At 37.1% G+C, this 22,642-nt stretch overlaps 1 protein-coding gene across 2 annotated transcripts; it reads right to left on the reverse strand.

Moving 5' to 3' along the window:
- Positions 1 to 826: 826 nt before the first annotated feature.
- On the reverse strand, positions 827 to 19,676 carry LOC128202093 (aldo-keto reductase AKR2E4-like). 2 transcript variants are annotated; one of them, XM_052901136.1, is made up of 7 exons: positions 19,516 to 19,676; positions 7,214 to 7,306; positions 6,368 to 6,550; positions 5,365 to 5,481; positions 4,593 to 4,760; positions 3,041 to 3,241; positions 827 to 1,109 (listed from the first exon to the last, which is right to left on the reverse strand). In XM_052901136.1, exons 1-7 carry the CDS (start codon positions 19,564 to 19,566, stop codon positions 885 to 887), a joined length of 1,038 nt encoding a protein of 345 aa, XP_052757096.1. In that variant the 5' UTR covers positions 19,567 to 19,676; the 3' UTR covers positions 827 to 884. The 2 variants fall into 2 exon arrangements, with proteins under 2 accessions (XP_052757096.1, XP_052757097.1); XM_052901137.1 differs by lacking the exon at positions 19,516 to 19,676 and adding an exon at positions 8,224 to 8,371.
- Positions 19,677 to 22,642: the final 2,966 nt, after the last annotated feature.

Consider the following 22,642-nt stretch of genomic DNA (forward strand, 5'->3'; position numbering starts at 1 on the left):
CTTAATATAATAATAGGGAAAGGATACTTGTATAATTTGCAGTAGAAATGAATAGAAATAATTTTTAATTAAATTGACTTGTTTACAAACTTTGCTTAATCTTAAATAACCAGGGTTTGGAATGTCGTTATGTGTTAAGAAGAACCTTTTTTTTTATACAACTTAGAATGGCAAACAAGCTGACGACCCACCTGATGGAAAGTGGTAACCGTCGCCTATAGACATGAGCAGTACCGTGGACATAACAGAGTATACTGTTTCGGCCATGATACCCCCATGCGTTGCCATTCCTGAGGACTCAGGTGTTATTCCTCTGTACCCAGTAAATTCACGCCATATCCCACCCTTCAAACCGAAACACAGCCATGCAAACACAACTGCTTCACGGTTTAAACACGAATGGGACAGAAGTACCCAAGCAAACGACGTTTGTAGAAAGTCTCCCTCTGGTAACCTGGAACCTCCAGTAACGGCACGTTATCTTACCAATTCTTGGACACGAAATATTTAGTCAATTTAAAAATTTTACTTCATATTCTCTATAATTACAAAATGATCAACAAGAACTTCAAGCCTCAATTCCAGTGCTGTCTAGTAATACACTCTGTCAGGTCGACCTCCACATGGCCCCCCTAGAAACTATGCTGTGTATATACATCGTGCTGCATCAGATATATTCATCACGATGGTCTAACTGACCTGCCTTTTCACCTATCATCCCTCACTGGTGCCCCGCTAGTGTATACCAATAGCGCAGGCGGGGTTACCATTCTATTTTCACTAATAAAAATAAATCCATTCCAAAATCACACCACAAAAAAAACAATTTCTGCTTAGATCGCCAATAGATGGCTCTGTTTAATAAATTTTAAAAGTATTGAATTTTACATTTTGTTAACAAAAGGATCTGCTATGGGATTATCGACCTTCTCGAACGGATAATAAGTGTGATTTTGCCAGAACGACGGCAGCGTGTAACGGACGTGTTGATCGAACCCGTTGATGAGCTCGATCTCGTCGTCGTCCAAGTGGAAATCAAACAGCTCTATGTTCTCCTTCAGCCTCTTTGGATTGACCGTCTTCGGGATAGGTATAATTTTCCTGTCCACCTGAAAACATATAATATATATCTAAATAATATGGTAAATATAAAAATGGGCATCCAAAGGTTGGCTGCAAGAGATCGCTCTTAGCGATAAGGTCGCCCATTGTTTTCTCATTGTGATTATTTCTTGTAATTGTTTATATTTATAATAAGTTTACTATTGTAATCTTATGGAGTAAACAAAAAAGAGTATCTATATATCTAAAATTGTAAATAGACCACGTCTGTACATGGGAAATCCACTGTTGGACATAAACCTCCTCCATTTTTTTTATACAACTTAGAATGGCAAACAAGCTGACGGCCCACCTGATGGAAAGCGGTAACCGTCGCCTATAGACATGAGCAGTACCATGGACATAACAGAGTATACTGTTTCGCCCATGATACCCCCATGCGTTGCCATTCCTGAGGACTCAGGTGTTATTCCTCTGTATCCAGTAAATTCACGCCATATCCCACCCTTCAAACCGAAACACAGCCATGCAAACACAACCGCTTCACGGTTGAAACACGAATGGGACAGAAGTACCCAAGCAATCGACTTTTGTACAAAGTCTCTGGTGAATCCATAGACTGCCATAAGGAACTGTCCTCAGCCATCTGCTACCACTGACTCCCTACAAAGCATTTGAGGCCGTCACTCCATCTAGGGAAAGGTTCTTCAGTGGCGAACCCGTACGGGCAAACGCAGTGTCGCCGACACTACACGATTTCTTTCGCAAGGGAAACATTTCAGATAACTTAATATGAGGGGTCTTAAAAAGGAAAACAGTGTTTAATAAATATACATTATATATACATAAAAATATAAATTGTATATATAAAAATACATTAAATATAATTTAAAATGGTTGTATAAAAATTGACTTCAATTGTGACAAAACTAATATAAATAAAGAAGTTTTATATATGACGGAGTTATGAGGTAACGAACATAAAAAAAAAAACAATCTAATTGAGAACTTCCCGCCTTTTTCGTTGTAATCTATGAACAAGGTGTTACATAGAAGGAATAATAAAATAAAATTTGTAAATCATATGGTTGTCTCCTCTCTTCTTATGCAAATATAATTAGTAAAAAGAGGACGAAAGATACACCACCAGTTGCTATTTTTCTCAACTCATAGCAGGCTAGTGTATAGAAAATGTTTGATATGTCAAATATATTTGTCAATGACAAATTTTACATTACTAGATTATATATTCGACACAGTTTATGTAGAAAGTATGCGAGCAGGTTGTATCTGAATTTGGTAGGGTTATACGGCCGTATAACATTTTCTATACACTAGCCTGCTATGAAGTGACAATTTTATCACTCCTCCTATGTAATTCCTTGTTCTTAGGTTGTAAAACTCGGGCATTCGAGTATTATTTCTTTTTTTTTTATACCACAAAGGTGGTAAACAAATATACAGCCCATCTAATGGTAAACAGTCACTGTAGCCTATGGACGCCTGCAACACTGGGGGTGTCACGTGCGCGTTGACGACCCTGAAGGAACCTTAATATGCCCTTTTTAAAGAATCCCATACTGTAGTCTGTAAGGAACCATGACCTTTTAAGCGTGAGAATGAATTCCTTGCCGATAGCAAGCGGCGCTGTAATAAAAGGTGGCTGTAAACATAATTTCAAACAATTCCTCAGAACACAATCCGTTATAGAAGCGGTAGAACACACGTGAGAAGGCCAAGTCTCGCCTTAGACTTAAGGGCTTGATACCGCCTGCGAGCTTCGAATCATCAACTATTCTCATAGCTCGTCAATATAATCATACGGCCCGTCTGATGGTAAACGGTCACTGTAGCCTATGGACGCCTGCAACACTAGGGATGTCACGTGCACGTTGCCGACGCTCTAGAGTCCTTAATATATAATACATATGAATACTGTAAAACATATTTTTTATGTGTCAGGTAAATGGGAACTCACCAGCCATCTCAGCACAACCTGTGGAGTAGTCTTCCCGTACTTCTGGGCTATCTTCATCAGGGTAGGGTCGTCGATCTTCGGACCGGGTTTGGTCTCTCCGAACCTAGTCACAAGAGATCCAAATGGGCTATAGCCCATAACGATTACACCTTGAGACTGGGCGTAAGACACCAACTCGGCTTGAACTATTTGAAGATGGACCTGTAAATAAGGTATGAATAAGTGAAGACGAGTAGAGAACATCATCAGAACCTAACTGCGGTAGCTAACCCACTAGGGGGGAAAGGGATTTTTTTTATACAACTTAGAATGGCAAACAAGCTGACGGCCCACCTGATGGAAAGTGGTAACCGTCGCCTATACACATAAGCAGTACCGTGGACATAACAGAGTATACTGTTTCGCCCATGATACCTCCCATGCGTTGCCATTCCTGAGGACTCAGTTGTTATTCCTCTGTACCCTGTAAATTCACGCCATATCCCACCCTTCAAACCGAAACACAGCCATGCAAACACACCTGCTTCACGGTTGAAACACGAATGGGACAGAGGTACCAAAGCAATCGACTTTTGTACAAAGTCTCCCTCTGGTAAATTGATTGATTGATACTAATGTATTGGGGATTTTAGTAGTTCCATTGCTACCAATTTACCCTGTCACGTAGACCTCCTTGTAGTTCCCCCTGGAAACCGTCATGATTGATTTATTGTTACATTCGTCACGGTGGGCTAACTGACCTGCTTTACCCTCACCTATCATCCCTCACTGGTGCCCCGCCAGTGTATACCGATAACGCAGGCCGGGTTACCATTCCATTATCATCAATGTGAACTACTAACAAATCCTGGAGGGGAATAGAGAAAAATTCAGCAGTAGACAGTAAATGGCTCACATATTTTTTTTTTTGATGGGTGAAAATGGTATGGTAACCCCGCGTGCGCTAACGGGATACGCTGGCGGAGCACCAGTGAAGGGTGATAGGTGAGAATGAAAACAGGCCAGTTAGCCCATCATGATTAATTCACCAGGAATTAACCATGATAGTTTCCAGGTGGAACCGCGAGGAGGTCGACCTGGTTGGGTATATTGCTAGCAATGGGATTCTCAGTCTCCATTACCAACAATCCCGTTCCCCCCTGGCTCACATATTAATAATAACTTGTGGTCGCCTCGTGGTCGAAATTCGACCATAACATTTATTACAAATGAATTTATTAAAGTTATGTTTGACATTTAGTAAGACCATAGACAAATAATATTAACAGACAAACAATATTAATCTATTCTCAATTCGACCGCAGACTGTAACAATAAACAAAAGAGTATATACGCGTGTGTGTGTGCCAAATACGTGGTAGTGTGTATGTAATATATTTTTTTTTTACTGATTTAATGTATTTTTTATGCATAATTTAAAAAAAAATATTATCATTCTGCACTCCTTCTCTATATAAACTATAAGTGTGCCAAATTCCATACTCCTCCGTCCGCGCAATTTTCATAAAAATGGCTACAAAGTTTTTGCTTCACATATTACTGGTAATAATACCTCAATTTGCAAAACAGCTGGTTTAATGTCCCCTTCTTTGATCACTCTCTCCACTTGTTCTTTATTGAAGTTGGACAATCCGATTGACTTGGCCAGTCCAAGCTTCACGGCGTCCTCCATACCTCGCCAGGTCTCCATATAATCCACATCGGAATGGGAATAATCGTCCTGCAAGATACAATAAGAATATGGGTTACTTCAAAAAGGATATATTAAGGTTTCTACAGGGTATAATGTTAGCATTGGGATTGATAATCCGCATTTGTACAAAAGTCGATTGCTTGGTCACCTCTGTCCCATTCGTGTTTCAACCGTGAAGCAGTTGTGTTTGCATGGCTGTGTTTCGGTTTGAAGGGTGGGATATGGCGTGAATTTACAGGGTACAGAGGAACAACACCTGAATCCTCAGGATTGGCAACGCATGGGGGGTATCATGGGCGAAACAGTGTACTCTGTTATGTCCATGGTACTGCTCATGTCTATAGGCGACGGTTGCCACTTTCCATCAGGTGAGCCGTCAGCTTGTTTGCCATTCTAAGTTGTATAAAAAAAATCTAATGATTGAAGATGCAGACGTCATAATATTATAGATTAGATGATTTTAAATGAAAAATGCAATTAATGTTAAGTTTTCCGGAAATGATTTCCACTCGTGTTCAGTTCAGAATAATGGTTTGAATTCACTGTTTCAGTTTTTGCCAACCTGTCCCATGCGTGTGTGTGGGTGTGTGCGTGTGTGCGTGTGTGCGTGAGTGTGAGTGTTGGTACTTACATTCAGTCCCATCGGCCAATGCATTAAATACAAATCGACATAGTTGGTGCCGAGATTTTCCAGAGATTCCTTTAACGCTTGCATCACTTGCTCCCTCTTGTGGTGGGTGTTCCATAGCTGTATACAGAAGATACAAAACATTTGTGAAACCCAAACAGATTATTATAATGTACTAGCTGTGTCCTGCGGCTGCGCTCATGATCGTATCGTGATTTTGAAAATCCTATAGAGAAATGAACTATCAAACGCAGAAATAATGTTTCAAGTCGGACTAATTGTTCCAGAGGTTAGCGTATTCAAATAAATTCCTGATTCTATTGCAACAGTATAAATTAGGGATTGACAGAGTAGTCGATATCGACGTTTTGGGGTTGAAGTCAGTTTCCCAGGGGTCGACGTAAATATAGTCGATATCGATCCTTTGGGATCGAAGTCGGTTCTCCAGGGGTCGACGTAAATAATATGTTGTTAATTTTTTTTTTTGTGTAAAATGCTGATATGTATATACATTATAGTAAATAGGAAAACGATAAACATATATCATACAATATCATATATATTTGACACTTTCAAGTACCAGAGGGAGACTTTGTACAAAAGTCGATTGCTTGGACACCTCTGTCCCATTCGTGTTTCTACCGTGAAGCAGTTGTGTTTGCATGGCTGTGTTTCGGTTTGAAGGGTGGGATATGGCGTGAATTTACTGGGTACAGAGGAATAACACCTGAGTCCTCAGGAATGGCAACGCATGGGGGGTATCATGGGCGAAACAGTATACTCTGTTATGTCCATGATACTGCTCATGTCTATAGGCGACGGTTACCACTTTCCATCAGGTGGGTCGTCAGCTTGTTTGCCATTCTAAGTTGTATAAAAAAAAAGTAACTACTCTGCTTTCATCGTCACCTATCACCCACACCTCACTGGTGCTCCGCCAGCGTGTACTGATAGCGCAGGCGAGGTCACCATTCCATTATCGTCATTTGAAACAATTACTTTGTACCTTAGTGGTGATAAACACGTCATCCCTGGTGATGGCTCCGTCAGAAATCTTCATCTGTACGGCTTCGCCTATCTCTTTTTCTGTGCCATATACGGAAGCAGTGTCGAAATGACGGTATCCCAGATCTATAGCCTTCATAACAACATCGCGCAGTTCTTTATCTACTGATTTCACTACGCCTTCCTGGAAAATAAAATAAGGCTGTTTAAAAATGTCTTATTAATATGATAAAGTTGTAACAGGATCACGTCTGTACATGGGAGATCATCGACCTCATCATCATCATCATAACAGCCTTCAACTGTCCACTGCTGGACATAGGCCTCCCCCAAAGACAGTTCTGTTCCTTATAAGGAACCGTCCTGAGCCACCTGCATCCACTGACCCCCTGCAATACACTGGAGGTCGTCACTCCATCTAGTGGGGTATCTTCTTTTTCAAATTACTTAGCGAGCTAAGGGAGACTTTATACAAAAGTCGATTGCTTGGGTACCTCTGTCCCATTCGTGTTTCTACCGTGAAGCAGTTGTGTTTGCATGGCTGTGTTTCGGTTTGAAGGGTGGGATATGCCAGTGAATTTATTGGGTACAGAGGAGTAACACCCGAGTCCTCAGGAATGGCAACGCATGGGAGGTATCATGGGCGAAACAGTATACTCTGTTATGTCCATGGTACTGCTCATGTCTATAGGCGACGTGCTGAATTCCATGTGTATACATCACGATGGACTAACTGACCTGCCTTTTTATTCTCACCTATCATCTCTCACTGATGTCCCGCCAGCGTATACCGTTAGCGCAGGAAGGGTTGTTACTACAGCATCATTCGTTAACGATAAAAACTTACTTTGCCAAATCCCAAAAAGGTGCCCAAAGCGATGGCGGGAATCTCCCGATCATTGTTCAGTACCAATTTCGGGACGTCCACTGCGGAAGCCATCTGAAAAGTAGAAGTAAATGATTAAATTATAAATAAAGAACTTCTTTCTGGGAAGAAAGAAAAAAAGAGTCTTCTTTTTTCGTTGTTTTTTTTTTAATGCATGATAATGTAATGGTAACCCTGCCTACGCTGTAGGTATATGCGGGGCTCCAGTGAGGGATGATAGATGAGAATGAAAATAAAAATATTTAAGAAATATATAAATTATAAATAAATAAATGTATAAATATTTTACCAGAGGGAGACTATGTACAAAAGTCGATTGCTTGGGTACCTCTGTCCTATTCGTGTTTCAACCGTAAAGCAATTGTGTTTGCATGGCTGTGTTTCGGTTTGAATGGTGGGATATGGCGTGAATTTACTGGGTACAGAGCAATAATACCTGAGTCCTCAGGAATGGCAACGCATGGGGAGTATCATGGGCGAAACATGTACTCTGTTATGTCTATGATACTGCTCATGTCTATAGGCGACGGTTACCACTTTACATCAGGTGGGCCGTCAGCTTGTTTGCCATTCTAAGTTGTATATATATATATATATATATATATATATATATATATATAAAGTAGTTTTATAAAAATTTTAAACACAGTACCTGCTTTACTGTGAGTTTTTTATTGGATTATTGGGGGGTAACTCAAGGTTTTATTTACGCGGATTAGATTACCTTAGTTTCGTTTAAATGTATTCAGTCATTTATTAACATCAAATATCAACCCAAAATTACATCAACAAATGTAAATTCACTGGCATATCCCACCCTTCAAACCGAAACACAGCTATGCAAACACAACTGCTTCACGGTTGAAACACGAATGGGACAGAGGTACCCAAGCAATCGAATTTTGTACAAAGTCTCCCTCTGGTTAATATCATACATATAATATAGGCATATCAAAGCAGAAAATAAATACCTGATTACTTTTGCGGTTCAAGGATTTATATTTAAAGATTTACTCGATTTATGCTTGTCTTTTTCCTTGTAATCAATTTAAATATGGTATTACAAAGCAAATAATGAATACGTCCAGTGATAAATGGATGGTGTGAAAATAGAAACAAGTAGGTAGATGTGAGTAATGTTTAAAAAAAAAACTATCAGGTATTTTTTTAAAATGTTATGTTGCCAGCACTAAATATTTTGTTTAGTAGAATAATTTATTAATTCGATCGATTTCAATCGACTTCAAACCGATGTAGATTCTCAGTTCATAACTGCATCAATTTTAAACCAATTTGGTATTTTTTTTTCTTATCTTAAAGGATTATACTTACACATTTGTCTTGTAGAAATTCTATCGAAATCGGTTCAGTGGTTTAGTTTTTAAATCATATATGACAATACCTAACTGGTGTTGCCATTACTGCAGTAGGTTTTTTGTGTAATGCAATCTTATTTGAATACTAGCGGCCCGTCCCGACGTCGCACGGGTGGACATTTTTAACATTTCCCTTCACTGCTCTGCTCCTATTGATCGTAGCGTGATGAAAAGTACTATCATCTGCCCAAGAATATGAAGAATAATTGTACCAAGTTTCGTTAAAATCCGTCGAGTAGTTTTTGTTTCTATAACGAACATACAGAGAGACGGACAAAAATTTTACTGATTGCATTTTTGGCATCAGTATCGATCACTACTGACAGTTATTTTGTAAATATATTTCATGTACAGAATTTACCTCTCTACAGATTTATTATAAGTATATATTATAAATTTAATAGAATTATTAATTTATATAGTATAAATTAATAATTCTATTTTTTATACAACTTAGAATGGCAAACAAGCTGACGGCCCACCTGATGGAAAGTGGTAACCTTCGCCTATCGACATAAGCAGTACCGTGGACCATTTTTTACCTATTACTACTATCTATTCCTTGGCTCTATCCGCATGGATCACTATGCAATGTAGGTTACACTGTACTGTTTATTAACTTAAAATATAACCTATCTTTGTATTAAATTTCATTCAATTTCGTTTAGACGTTTAAACGTAAACAAATAAACAAGAATGATTGAAAACATTCCATTTATTAAGTATAATTATCAATTAAAACAACAAATTTTATCTTAATCATCTGCTCTCGATTATTTGGTTTGGTTTATTGTGGAAACTTCACTGATTTATCTTATGGCTGTGTATATTATTTTATATGTCTTAGATATTGTATGTTTCCCTCTTAAAGTAAAATAAAAAAAAAAACAAACAATTGAAACACATAGATTCGGTATTCGTATTTTATATTCGTTTATGTATAACGTACGACACTAATATCTTATCTAGAAATTCTTGTACAATTTATCATTCACTTGTTTTCTCTAGTTTATTTCATTTAATCAGTTATTAAAATGTTCTTGACCTTCTGTTGTGTGCTTTAATACACTTTATTTATCATCCACTAATGGATTCGTTCCGTTGATGTTTTGATTTTACTGAGAAGTTCGTTATAAAATTTTAATAACTCGTAAACTAGTGGTTTGATTGTCTATGATTTGCATAGATTAAGAATACCTTTCTAAGACGATTTCATTACTAATTTGGCGTAGAAATCGCAAATACCCACTATTTTTAACCTCTTATTTATAAAAACGTCAAATACCTTATAAACTTATTTTATTTATTGTAATATTTTATCTTTTTCTTTTGTAATAATTTACCAATTTGTATGTGTAACAAAACCATAGATTTAGTATAACTTACGTATTAATACGTTATACTAAGTCTATGGTTCAGTGATCTTACAAATCATTCAAAAAAAAGTTTATATATATTCTTTATTGCATTTGTAAATTACGTGTAATATAATGCTTTTATAAATGTTGTGAGCAAAGGTGGACTTATCTCTGATAGAGATCTCTTCCAGTCAACCCAATGTTAGAAAGTATGTTGTTAGCGGGCAGCTGAAGTGCTACAACTATTAATATTTAGAATACATAAACAAATATACAGTTAAATAAAATATTAAAATATATAATAAAATATTACATAAATACATACACTATAAATATATATAATACATACCTATTTATATAATAAATGTTAAAATAAATTAACATACTACTCACATTAGAAATTTAGTTTCATGATTTTAAATTCATTTGAGTCTCTGAAGGTGGATATTTCTGATTTAGAAGAGGACATAGACGCATCATACGAATCGATCAGCAATTTTAATAGAAGTTGTCCTAAGTTTGGTATTAGTTCAGATGAAAAATTTAAGGAAATGGAAAGCGTTATAATTGCTCTTCAAGAAAAACTGATAATAGCTGAAAATGAAATTGATAATTTGTTAGAAGAAAATAACAATTTGAAGAAAAAAATTATCAATCATGAGAAAAGAGTAAATCAGTTAACAGATATTTGTAAATCTACTTCAACAAAAAAAGCATTAAAAACGAAAAATAAAAACAGTTTAACTGCTACAAAATTAAATTTTATTGAGCAATCGTCACCGCGCATCATACACAAGAATCAGTTTCAATCAGGAAAAAAAATCCTAGAGGAAAAGGAAACAGTTGACATCAAATCAAAAATGATATTGCAAGTTACTAGGCCGAGTGCATGCAAGAAACAAACAACTGTTCATCCATCTTTAAATGGGACAGAATCAAATTTCCACATTAATAAAAATTTGGATTTTAATACGGTTAGCGAAAAGAATAAAATAATTATTATTGGTGACCAGCAAGGCTCAGGTCTTGCTTCATCCCTAATTTATAAAAGAATGTCCTATAAAAATCCCATAAAATATAATATAATAGGTAAAATTTTCCCAAATGCGCCTGTTAGTTATATTTTAGAAAAATCAAAGTTATCAAATATAACCTTTAACGAAGATGATTGGATTATATTATGTATAGGTGCTAATGATTCAAACCCCATAAATATTTTTGCTGAAATATGTGCAGTATTAAAACTTGTAAATAAACCTAAGATTACAGTTACCAGTGTCTTACATAATCTTTATATAAATGTTAGTAAACTAAACTCTAAAATAAAATCTTTAGTAACTTGTTTCAAAAATTGTATTTATGTAGAAAGTCAGGTAAATGAGATAAATTTGCATAGTTCAGCCCTTAAGAACATGATAACTAATAAAATAAATATAATTATAGATAAGAAGGATTATGATACTCATTATTTACACATTGCCAAAAGGAGGATAAGTAATAAAAATAAAAATTGCTACGTTCAGGGAACTATTCCATACTATTTTAATAAAATTAGACTTAATGAGATTACAAAATTAGCTAAACAAAAGAGTTACCTTAAGGCAACTTCCGAACAGTTTGAAACGAAGGTATTAAAAAAAGGTACTATACCATATTATTTCAAAAGAAATCCCAAGTCCAAAATTGATTCAAATATTAATAATCTGGAACAGCCTTGTTTTCGTGAACAACAGTAATAATTATTCGTTAAAGATACTACATCAAAATATACAAGGTATTAGATCTAAACTCAGTCAAATAGAATTATTAGTAACTTCAAATGAAATGGATATATTGTGTTTTAGTGAAACTTTTCTTAAAGCACAAAACACAATTACATTGCAAATTCCGGATTATAAAATGGTGGCTTCCTTTTGTCGTCGTAAATCTAGAGGAGGTGTATGCATTTATGCAAAAAACGGAATAAATACAAAGCAGCTTGAATGCATAAATAACATAACAATGGAACTTAACTTTGAGTGTTGTGGTATTTTGTTACCTGAATTGAACTATGTGGTCATATGTGTCTATAGAGTACCAAACTCGAACTTTGATATATTTATTGGGGCATTGGAGTTATTATTGCAAAGATTAACGATACGATCACGGTACTCAAAGAAAAAAATTGTTATAGCTGGTGATTTCAATATTAATACTCTTGAGAATAATAGTAAAAGTGAAATGTTCCTGAATACATTATTAAAATATAACTTGAAACCTACAATACATGAACCAACAAGAATATCAGTAAATACAAAAACATGCATAGACAATATCTTGACAAATCATAAAAATTACGTGTCCAAAGTCGAGCACCTAGGTCTTTCAGACCATTCAGCTCAACTGATCGAGGTGCCATGTAGCCAGGAGTTTATTTTAAAGTACTGGTATGTATATAGAAGGAATACTGATGAGAATATGCCTATATTTTTGCATTACCTGTCTCAACTGAAATTTTCAGAGGTATATTTACATGATGATCCTAATGTAGCATATGAAACTTTTATAAACATATTTAAAATGTTATATGACTTATGTATACCTGTAGAAAAAGTCAAAATGACATATCACAGAAAATCAAACTGGCAAACTAGGGGTATATGCAAATCAAGTAAATATAAAAGAAGAATTTATCATAATATATTGAAGAAGAGAAGTACAAACCTTATTGTGTATTATAAAAAATACTGTAAAATTTTGAAATCAGTAACTCATAAAGCGAAAATAAAACATAACATCGAATTTATTAATAAAAGCGCAAACAAAAGCAAAGCTACTTGGAATATCATTAAAAAACTAACTACTCCTGTAAATAATTTAAAAAATACAGTTGATTATCTCATTAATAATAATGTACTCATTGAAGACCCGAGAATCATAGCTAAAACATTTAATGATTACTTTGTAAATGATAACGCTCAATGCAATGAAAACAGTTTGTATAAGTCAACGTCCGAAAAAACTTGCAAGAGCATATTTTTAGGTCGATAATACTGAATTAATTAAAATTGTAACGAGTTTTAAAAATAAAAAAAGTTGTGGTTATGACGACATACCAATATCAATTATTAAAAAATCCATAAACTGTATAAGTGAACCTCTCATTTATATATTAAATTTAATGATTGAAACTGGCAAATATCCTGACGCCTTAAAACTTTCAAAAATAAAACCATTGTTTAAAAAGGGTACGCGATCAAATATAAATGATTATAGACCAATAGCCTTACCACCGTCGTTTTCTAAAATATTTGAGAAAGTAATTTACTTAAGACTAATTAAATTCTTCGAAATTAATGACATACTTGATAGTAATCAATTTGGATTTCAAAAGAAAAAATCAACAAGTTCGGCAATATTTAGAATACTAAAAGACGTATGGGATGCATTGAACACTAAAACTGCAGGTGTTGGTTTATTTTTGGATATGTCAAAGGCATTTGATTGTATAAAACATAACATTCTTTTAATACAATTAGAAAACATGGGTGTGCGTGGTATAGCATTAAAACTTGTCGAATCATACTTAACGAATAGAAAACAATACACAGTTATTGACAAATATAATAAAAACAATAATACTGTTGAGGAAATTAAATCTACTCAAGCAGAAACAATTGTAGGAGTCCCTCAAGGAAGTGTTCTGGGTCCACTTCTTTTTCTGGTAAGTGTAAACGACTTACCTAAAATCACAAAACATCTCTGTGTGATGTTTGCAGATGATACGACCATTTTTATAACAGATAATAGCAGTGATAATGACGTGTTTGAAAATGAAATAAATGAAACATTACAAACAATAGTTAAGTGGCTCAGAACTATTAACCTGAAAATAAATTTTAAGAAAACAAAATTTATTCAATTTCGCAATAATAAAAATAATTCTTTAAAATTGAAAATCCATCATTCAAATACAACAGTCGAGGAAGTTAACGAACATAACTTTTTAGGTGTTACCATAGATTGTCATCTAAACTGGAAATCGCATATAGATAAAGTAAATAAAAAGATATCAAGTTATTGTTATGCTCTTTCTATACTCGTGGAAAACTCTTCGCCTACTGTTGCTCGGTCCGCTTATTTTGGTAATGTGTACCCTTTACTAACATACGGAATTATATATTGGGGAAATTCTGTAGATGTTGCATCGACTTTTCTACTTCAAAAGAAATGTCTACGTATTATTTATAATATGTATTCAGATGAGACTTTAAGAAATATATTTAAAAATGAAAAATATCTCAGCCTGACTAACATATATATTATGGAATTGTGTGTTTTTGTTAATAATAATATGACATATTTTGTTAATAAATCTGATATTCGAAATAATTTACGTAATAAATACAAATATGATATTTGTCTACCAACAATAAATAGTTATACATATGGAAGGAGTGCAATTATAATGGGTATTAAAGTATTTAATCATCTTCCCTTAAACATTAAATGTCAGGATAAGCATATGTTTAAAATTAAACTCAAAGCCTGGCTTTTTGATAATGTTTTTTATAATTTAAATGAATACTTCAATCTTAAAACTAATTAAATTAATAATTAATAATAGCCGCCTATGGGCCCGCACCCGCTGTCCGCGGGTCAAGCGTGAGCTCAACTGCCTCGCTGCGGAGCTGTCGGACGGAGTCCGCGATTGGCGCGGCTCCTCGTGGGAGGGAGTCATCTCCCGAGCGGGTGAGCACGACTTCTCTCTCTACGCGCTCAACCGACAGCTCACTAAAGCACGACCCCCCGTCTGCCCGCTACTCGATGAGGCGGGCAGACGTCGTTACGCAGCCTCTGACCGGGCAACCATCCTGGCACAACACCTGGAGGGGCAGTTTACTGCCAATCCGGTAGCCGCCGACGCACCGCATACTGTCGTCGCGCATCACGAGCGAGTAGTACGTCGCGTAGGCGAGTTCCGTTCCGCCCCGCCGCCGGACTTGACGGAAGTCAAATTCGTCTCGCCCGGCGAGGTCAGGCGCATCATCGAGCGCCTGCCTCGGCGCAAGGCGCCCGGGGCGGATGGAATACCCACCCCGGCACTCGCCCAGCTGCCCCGTAGAGCATTGGTATTCATTACCAAACTCTACAACGGCATACTCCGGACCGGCCATTTTCCCTCTTTATGGAAAATAGGTAGAGTCATAGCCCTCCCGAAAGCCGGGAAAGATAAAAGACTCCCGGCCAGTTACCGGCCGATAACACTGCTCCCGCACGTAGCTAAAACCTTCGAGCGTGCGCTGCTCCGCCGTCTGTACCCGCATGTCACCCCGCGGGATGAACAGTACGGTTTCAGGGGCGGCCACTCTACCACGCTCCAGCTTGCGCGCGTGCTCCACCACATGGCCGTCGAGCATAACCGCGGTCGACGCGTAGTCGGTGTGTTTCTCGATATAGAGAAAGCGTTCGACCGCGTGTGGCACGACGGCCTAGTATACAAGTTGGTGGAGTATACTAGCACGCCGCAAGCCTACGTGCGGGTCATAGACAATTTTCTTACCGGCCGGAACTTTTATGTAACGGTCGAGGGCACGGACTCTACCGTCCACCCCATCGCCGCCGGAGTGCCGCAGGGCAGCTGCATATCGCCAGCTTTGTACGCGACGTACACCGACGACATCCCCACCTTGAGGGATGAGCTCCTCGGGGGAGAGCGCGATGTCGTCCTCGCCCTTTTCGCCGACGACAGTGCCTATTTCACGTCGTCGACCAGTGTCGTTGCCGCCGCACGCAAGATGCAGCGGCTGCTGAACCTCCTGCCCGAGTGGCTCGACAAGTGGCGCATCGCCGTCAACGTGGGTAAGACGGTGGCGCTCGCCACTCGCTGCAGGACCCACTATCCGCCGCCTCTCAACCTCCGTGGCACGCCCATCTCATGGGAGCGCACAGTGCGCTACCTAGGGGTCGAGATAGACCGGTCGCTGCGTATGACCGCGCACGTTTCACGCGCGGTCACGCAGGCAAAGGCCGCACGCGGCATGCTGCGACCGGTCCTACGTTCCAACCTGTCGCTGCGGACGAAAGTAGGTATCTACAAAGCCTATATTCGTTCGCAGCTGACGTATGCCTCCCCCGCGTGGTACGCACTGTGCTCCGATGCACAGAGGCGGCGCCTGCAGGTTCAGCAGAACTGTGCCTTGCGACTGTGCGCAGACGCTGCTAGATACGTCAGAAATGACGTCATAGCCCGAGATCTCGCGGTCCCTAGCGTGGACGAATTTGTCCGCCGGCTGGCACGCGCTATGTTCAGCCGGGCGGATAATAGCGTCCACCCCCATCTAAGGGACCTCGCCCCACTCCATGCGCGTCCCCCGGACGCAACGCGCGCATTGCCGCGAGATCTCCTGCGCACAGCAGGCACAACGCAGGGCGACGGTTCAACCGGCCCTGCACGGTCGACGACGTGAATAGATTTCCCCCATTTCCCATTTCTCCCACGAGAAATGTTTTCCCCTAGCCGACACTATTTACAATAGTGTCGGCTCGGCCCTACGGGTCGAAAAAATCGACGCGTAGGCGGCAGCCTACGCAGTATGCGCCCGGGCAAAGAGCCATTGCTCGAGGCCCGCACCTGCAACCCTGTAAAGGGTTGCGGATGAACCTTTATTCATATTCAATTAATAATAATTGACATGTAAGCGAAATTATGTTTATTTTATTTTAATTTGGTTATGATTATTCTTTGTCTTGTTAATTGTATTGTATAATATTTCATATTTATTTGTAATCAAGTAATGGTAATAGTATTGAATGTTTCGATGTTAATATAATTACCTGTTCTTAAATTGTTGCATGCCCGATAGGGTATAACTGTTGATACTGATGTCAAATTCAAAGCAATAGTTACTGCTATATGTATGTACACAGTTAGCAATAAAATTCTATTCTATTCTATATTCTATTCTAAGATTTGACAGTTCAATTAGAAAAATAAAAAATATAGTTTATAGCACTTTTTAATTTTTATGAATAATAATAGATTACGGACTGTACATACGGTTTTAATCTATAGACATATATAGACTAGACATACTGTTCTATATCTATGGCTCATAATAAGCCCATCGATACTTTTTTTGTCTGAATTGTTTACATAGATAAACGATTGTCGTAATTCTGAATTTAATTACGTTATTACTTTTCCAGTAAAAAAAAAACATCGCGACCGTACCGTGTTACACATGTTACCCGTGTTAAACATAGTCAGTGTAATAAAAAAAACAGTTGAAAATGTTATAAATCACCTTTTTATTTATTTTCAGATCTTAAAATTAAAGTTAGTCATTGTTGAGGTTTTATTTATGTTACTTTTAAAAATAGAATTTATTTATTTTCTTTTTCTGTCAAGGAATATTTTGTTTATTAGAGAACGTCATTTTTAAACATCATTATTATTGTACTAGGGAAAAATATAATATATCTTTATTCAGTATTTTCTATTTTATTGTTCTATCCAACGAACCCTTCACAGTCATATTTTATCATCATTTTAAATGTACCTAACAAAACAGAATCTTATGGAAGTTTGTTACAAATTGTTTTAATAATCAGATAGGTAGAATTTTTTAAATCCGGACTAGTCCCGCCCAGACGCTCTCCGGATGCCCTCTAAACTAGGACAAATCCGGGGAAACCTGGACGGATGGCAACCCTAGATATGCGAGGTGTTCGACCTAAGAACAAGGAATTACATAGAAGGAATGATAAAATAAAAACTATAAATCATATGGTTGCCTCCTTTCTTGTTATGCAAATATAATTAGTAAAAAGAGGACCAAAGATACACCATCAGTTGCTATTTTTCTCAATTCATAGCAGGCTAGTGTATAGAAAATGTTATACGGCCGTATAACCCTACCAAATTCAGATACAACCCGCTTGAATACTTTCTACATAAACTGTGTCGAATATAATCTAGGAATGTAAATGAACAAAAAGTTTACATACACTAGCCTGCTATGAATATATATACACTATTGTTCCCTCCATAAAATTACAATAGTAAACTTATTATAAATATAAACAATTACAAGAATAATTAAACATATATATTTGAAAGATACAATTTTTTTTGATGAGTGAAAATGGTATTGTAACTCCGCCTGCGCTAACGGGATACACCGGCGGAGCACCAGTGAAGGGTGATAGATGAGAATGAAAACAGGCCAGTTAGCCCATCGTGATGAATTCATCAGGAATTAACCATGATAGTTTCCAAGGAGAACCGCGAGGAGGTCGAAGTGGTTGGGTATATTGCTAGCAATAGGATTCTCAGTCTCCATTACTAACAATCCCTTTCCCCCCCAGATACAATATTAATACGTATACATCATACGTACATACATATATACCTTATATACATAAATATAAACCTAATTGAATAATTACAATAAGATTTTTTATGAACAAAACTGAGAAGAATTCGCAAGCCTTGTAAAGGTGAACAAGTTTTAAAACGACTTAAAGAACAAGGAACATTCTCAAATCGGTTGTATATATATATTATATATATATATATATATATATATATATATATATATATATATATATATAAAATATACAACCGATTATATATATATATATATATATATATATATATATATATATATATATATATATATATATATATATATATGTTACCTCATTACTCCGTCCGTTGAAAAACCAATTTGTTTTTTTTTTATTTGAAATTATATATATACAAATCGGTCCGGTAGAATATTTATCAAAGTCGTTTAAGCATTTCAGTTTTTTTTTTTTAAACAAAATAACTGATTTTGATACTAATGCAATTGGGGGGAAAGGGATTGTTAGTAATGGAGTTTGACAGCCCCATTGCTGGCAATATGCCCCATTTAGGTCGACCTCCACGTGGATCCCCCTGGAAACCATCGTGAACAATTCTTATTGAATTCGTCACGATGGGCTAACTGACCTGCTTCATCTTCACCTATCATCCTTCACTGGTGCCCCGCCGATGTACACTGATAGCGCGGATGGGGATACCATTCTATTATCACCCATTAAAAAAAGAACTAATGCAATTGGTGTTTTTTTTTTTAATGTAAAATTTTCCTATTATTTCTTATATTGTTATTAAAATATTTAGATTGGTGGCGACGTGGTGGGGCAGGTCGTTAGACTCCCTATAATATGGTTGAACACAACGACGGCTGACTCATCCGTCATACTCGTGAACGGGTGCCTCTAGTAAGGACTGGTCTGTTAAAGAATACTGTATATATATTGTAGCTTGGTAGCTTTTTGTTTTCTATCTTCTTATCAATACAAAGTTATTGTAATTTTTTGTTATAAATTTAAATTTTATTAAAAAAAAAGCAACAGCCGTCTTTATTGCCCGTTCTTCGCAACTAAAATAGCATTTCGAACTAAGCGGTATTTTTATAAAAAAAAATGACTGAAAAATGCTTATTGTTAAATTTAATTGAATAAAAATAGGAAATTAAAAAGTATTATTTTAACTCACCTGGACGCAGTGACAAATGAGCAGTAGCGCGACACGTCCGCGAAGCTCCATGGCTTTGTTGTAAATAAATGAAATGAATCTGTGAATTCTGTAATCATAATAAAATTATGGACAGCGGGATCGGGCGAGGTACGCAATGTTTATTGCCATACATGTGTCGACCATATTTGTTAAGTGAAACAGGATTCGTGTAAACGTCTCTGTTAGACGTCGACTCTATTAACCGACTTCGAAAAGAAGGGAGGTTCTCTTTTAACCGAATGGTTAATATTTTTCTGTTTGTTAGTTCATAATTCTGTCAGTTGTGAACCGATTTGGATAGTTCTTTTTTATCTGAATGGGTATACTTCCAGATTGGTCCTGTAGGAATTTTAGTAAAAACAGTTAAATAGTTTGGTTTTTATATCAAAATAATTGGTCTTGTTACTATTTAAATCGGTTTTTTTTTTTTTTGCGCAACATAATCTTTATTAATTTAAAAAAAAAAATATGTGTTTCTTTTTTATACAACTTTGAATGGCAAACAAGCTGACGGCCCACCTGATGGAAAGTGGTAACCGTCGCATATAGACATGAGCAGTACCATGGACATAACAGAGTATACTGTTTCGTCCATTATACCCCCTACGCGTTGCCATTCCTGAGGACTCGGGTGTTATTCCTCTGTACCCTATAAATTCACGTTATATCACCCACCCTTCAAACCGAAACAAAGCCATGCAAACACAACTGCTTCACGGTTGAAACACGAATGGGACAGAGGTACCCAAGCAATCGACTTTTGTACAAAGTCTCCCTCTGGCAAACGAGCAGACGGTCCTCCTGAGGATAGCGGCTATCGTCGCCCATGTACACCTGCAGCACAAAAGGAAGCTTGTGCGTTGCCGGCCTTTATTTTTAACTAGCTGATGCCCACGACCTTTTCCGCGTGGTATTTTTTATTCTTGTTTAGTATGTATCGATGTACGTACCTACCTATTTATTACGTCCGGGAATACTGGACCAAAATTAACAAATGACGTGTCGTTCTCACTCTTTGCCTCAGGTCGAAATGTCTTTACTTAAGTAGGTTGTGTACTAAGCTGTATAAGTTACTATAGTTTTTTTAACTATCCCACGGGAACTCTTTAATTTTCCGTGATTAACAGTATCTAAACTGTTGATCGGGGATGTAAGGTACTACCATACAAAGTTTCATTTAAATCGGTCCAACAGTTTCGCAGATTAGCCCGTACAAACAGGCAGAGAAACAAAAACGTTTTAAAAAAATCTGAATGTGTCCTATTTCACATCTAACATCCCCGTGACTCGGTTTTTAGCGTTTTTTTTTCTATGTACAGACATTCGACCTTTATAATTTTACTATATGTATAGATTTCACGTAAATTTAATATCCAACGGTATAATATATTGTTGATTTTTTTACTTTTTTCAATATTTAATTTTTTTTTTTTTTATATTAATACCCGCCCACTATGTATATTTTTATTATAATACATTGTGATTTGTTAATCTTTGTCGGGTGCCCACCATACAGGTTCGCCTAGTGTGGGGCCCACTGTATTTTGTATTTGTAACTTTGTGTTTTTGTCAAATAATAAAATAAATAAAAAAAAATAAAAAAAAATACTTATATCGTTTAAAGTGCTCATACAACAATATTCATAATACATGAGTATTAACATTTACAATGTAGAAGTGTGGACGGGTCCTATGCTTATTTTTATTTTTTACTAACTTATGCCATCTACTTAATCCACATGGATTTCAGAAGTAATAAAACCAAAGTACATTGGTACCTCGATTACCTTAACCCTTTGAGTGGGGGAAAGGGATTGTTAGTAATGGAGACTGAGAATCCCATTGCTAGCAATATACCCAACCAGGTCGACATCCTCGCGGTTCTCCCTGGAAACTATCATGGTTAATTCCTGATGAATTCATCATGATGGGCTAACCGGCCTGTTTTCATTCTCACCTATCACACTTCACTGGTGCTCCGCCAGCGTATCCCGTTAACGCAGGCGGAGTTACTATATATATACATATATATACATATATATATATATATATACCATTTTCACCCATCAAAAAAAACCCTTTGAGTGCCGACGAGCGCCATCTCGCTCGTGCGCATTGCAACTAAAAGTGCCACGAGCGTCATAGCGCTCGTGAAATCAGTCGCTGCTTAGCTCGCTGTAAAAAAAATATTACAATTGGATAAGTTTTGGAGGAGATACAGTTCGTTTTAGAGACAAGGGTAAATGACATCAACACGACAAAGGTTTCTTTGGCATTTTTAAGTAAATATGAGTAAAAATCAATGGCACTAAAAGGATTAAGCGATATTTTGCTGCAAGATTTGTGATACGAGAAATATCTCACACATATCAGCATATCAACATCTAACACTTTCTCTCAGGGGGGGGGGGGGAAGGGATTGTTAGCAATGGAGTTTGACAGCGCCATTGCTAGCAATATGCCCTATTAGGTCGTCCTCCACGTGGTCCCCCCTGGAAACCACGTGAACAATTCTTAAATAGGATAGACAGATAGTCTATAAAAAAAAAGTTTACCTACCTGCACATGTCAAACACAAATCATTGGGGGGAAAGGGATTGTTAGTAATGGGTTTTAATTGACCTAATGCTAGCATAATACCCTATCAGGTCGACCTCCACGCGTTTCCCCCTGGAAACCACTATGGTTAATTCTAGTGAAATTCGTCACGATAGGCTAACTGACCTGACCTGCCTTTTCATCCTCACCTATCACCCCTCACTGGTGCCCCGCCGGTGTATACCGATAGCGCAGACGGGTTTACCATTCCATTGTCATCCATTAAAAAAAATTGACCCGACCATAAAACAGGTTATATATCTTAATCAATGAGAGATTAATTGATCCAATAGTTAATTTTAAACTTTCCCGTTGTTTACACATCTTTTTGAATACACAATCGACACAATACGATGTAAAACCCCGCCGGTGTATGGTAACAGATAGAAGTGCGTAGGTGGCGCGAGAGGGGATTAATAATTTTTCGTGCATAAAATACAAAAACATGTAATGCACAAAAATATATGTAATACATATATATACATACAATATCAACATATAATATAAT

The sequence above is a fragment of the Galleria mellonella genome, unplaced genomic scaffold, assembly GCF_026898425.1.
Source record: "Galleria mellonella isolate WM207_F2 unplaced genomic scaffold, CSIRO_AGI_GalMel_v1 utg746, whole genome shotgun sequence".
In the NCBI taxonomy this organism is placed as follows: domain Eukaryota; kingdom Metazoa; phylum Arthropoda; class Insecta; order Lepidoptera; family Pyralidae; genus Galleria; species Galleria mellonella.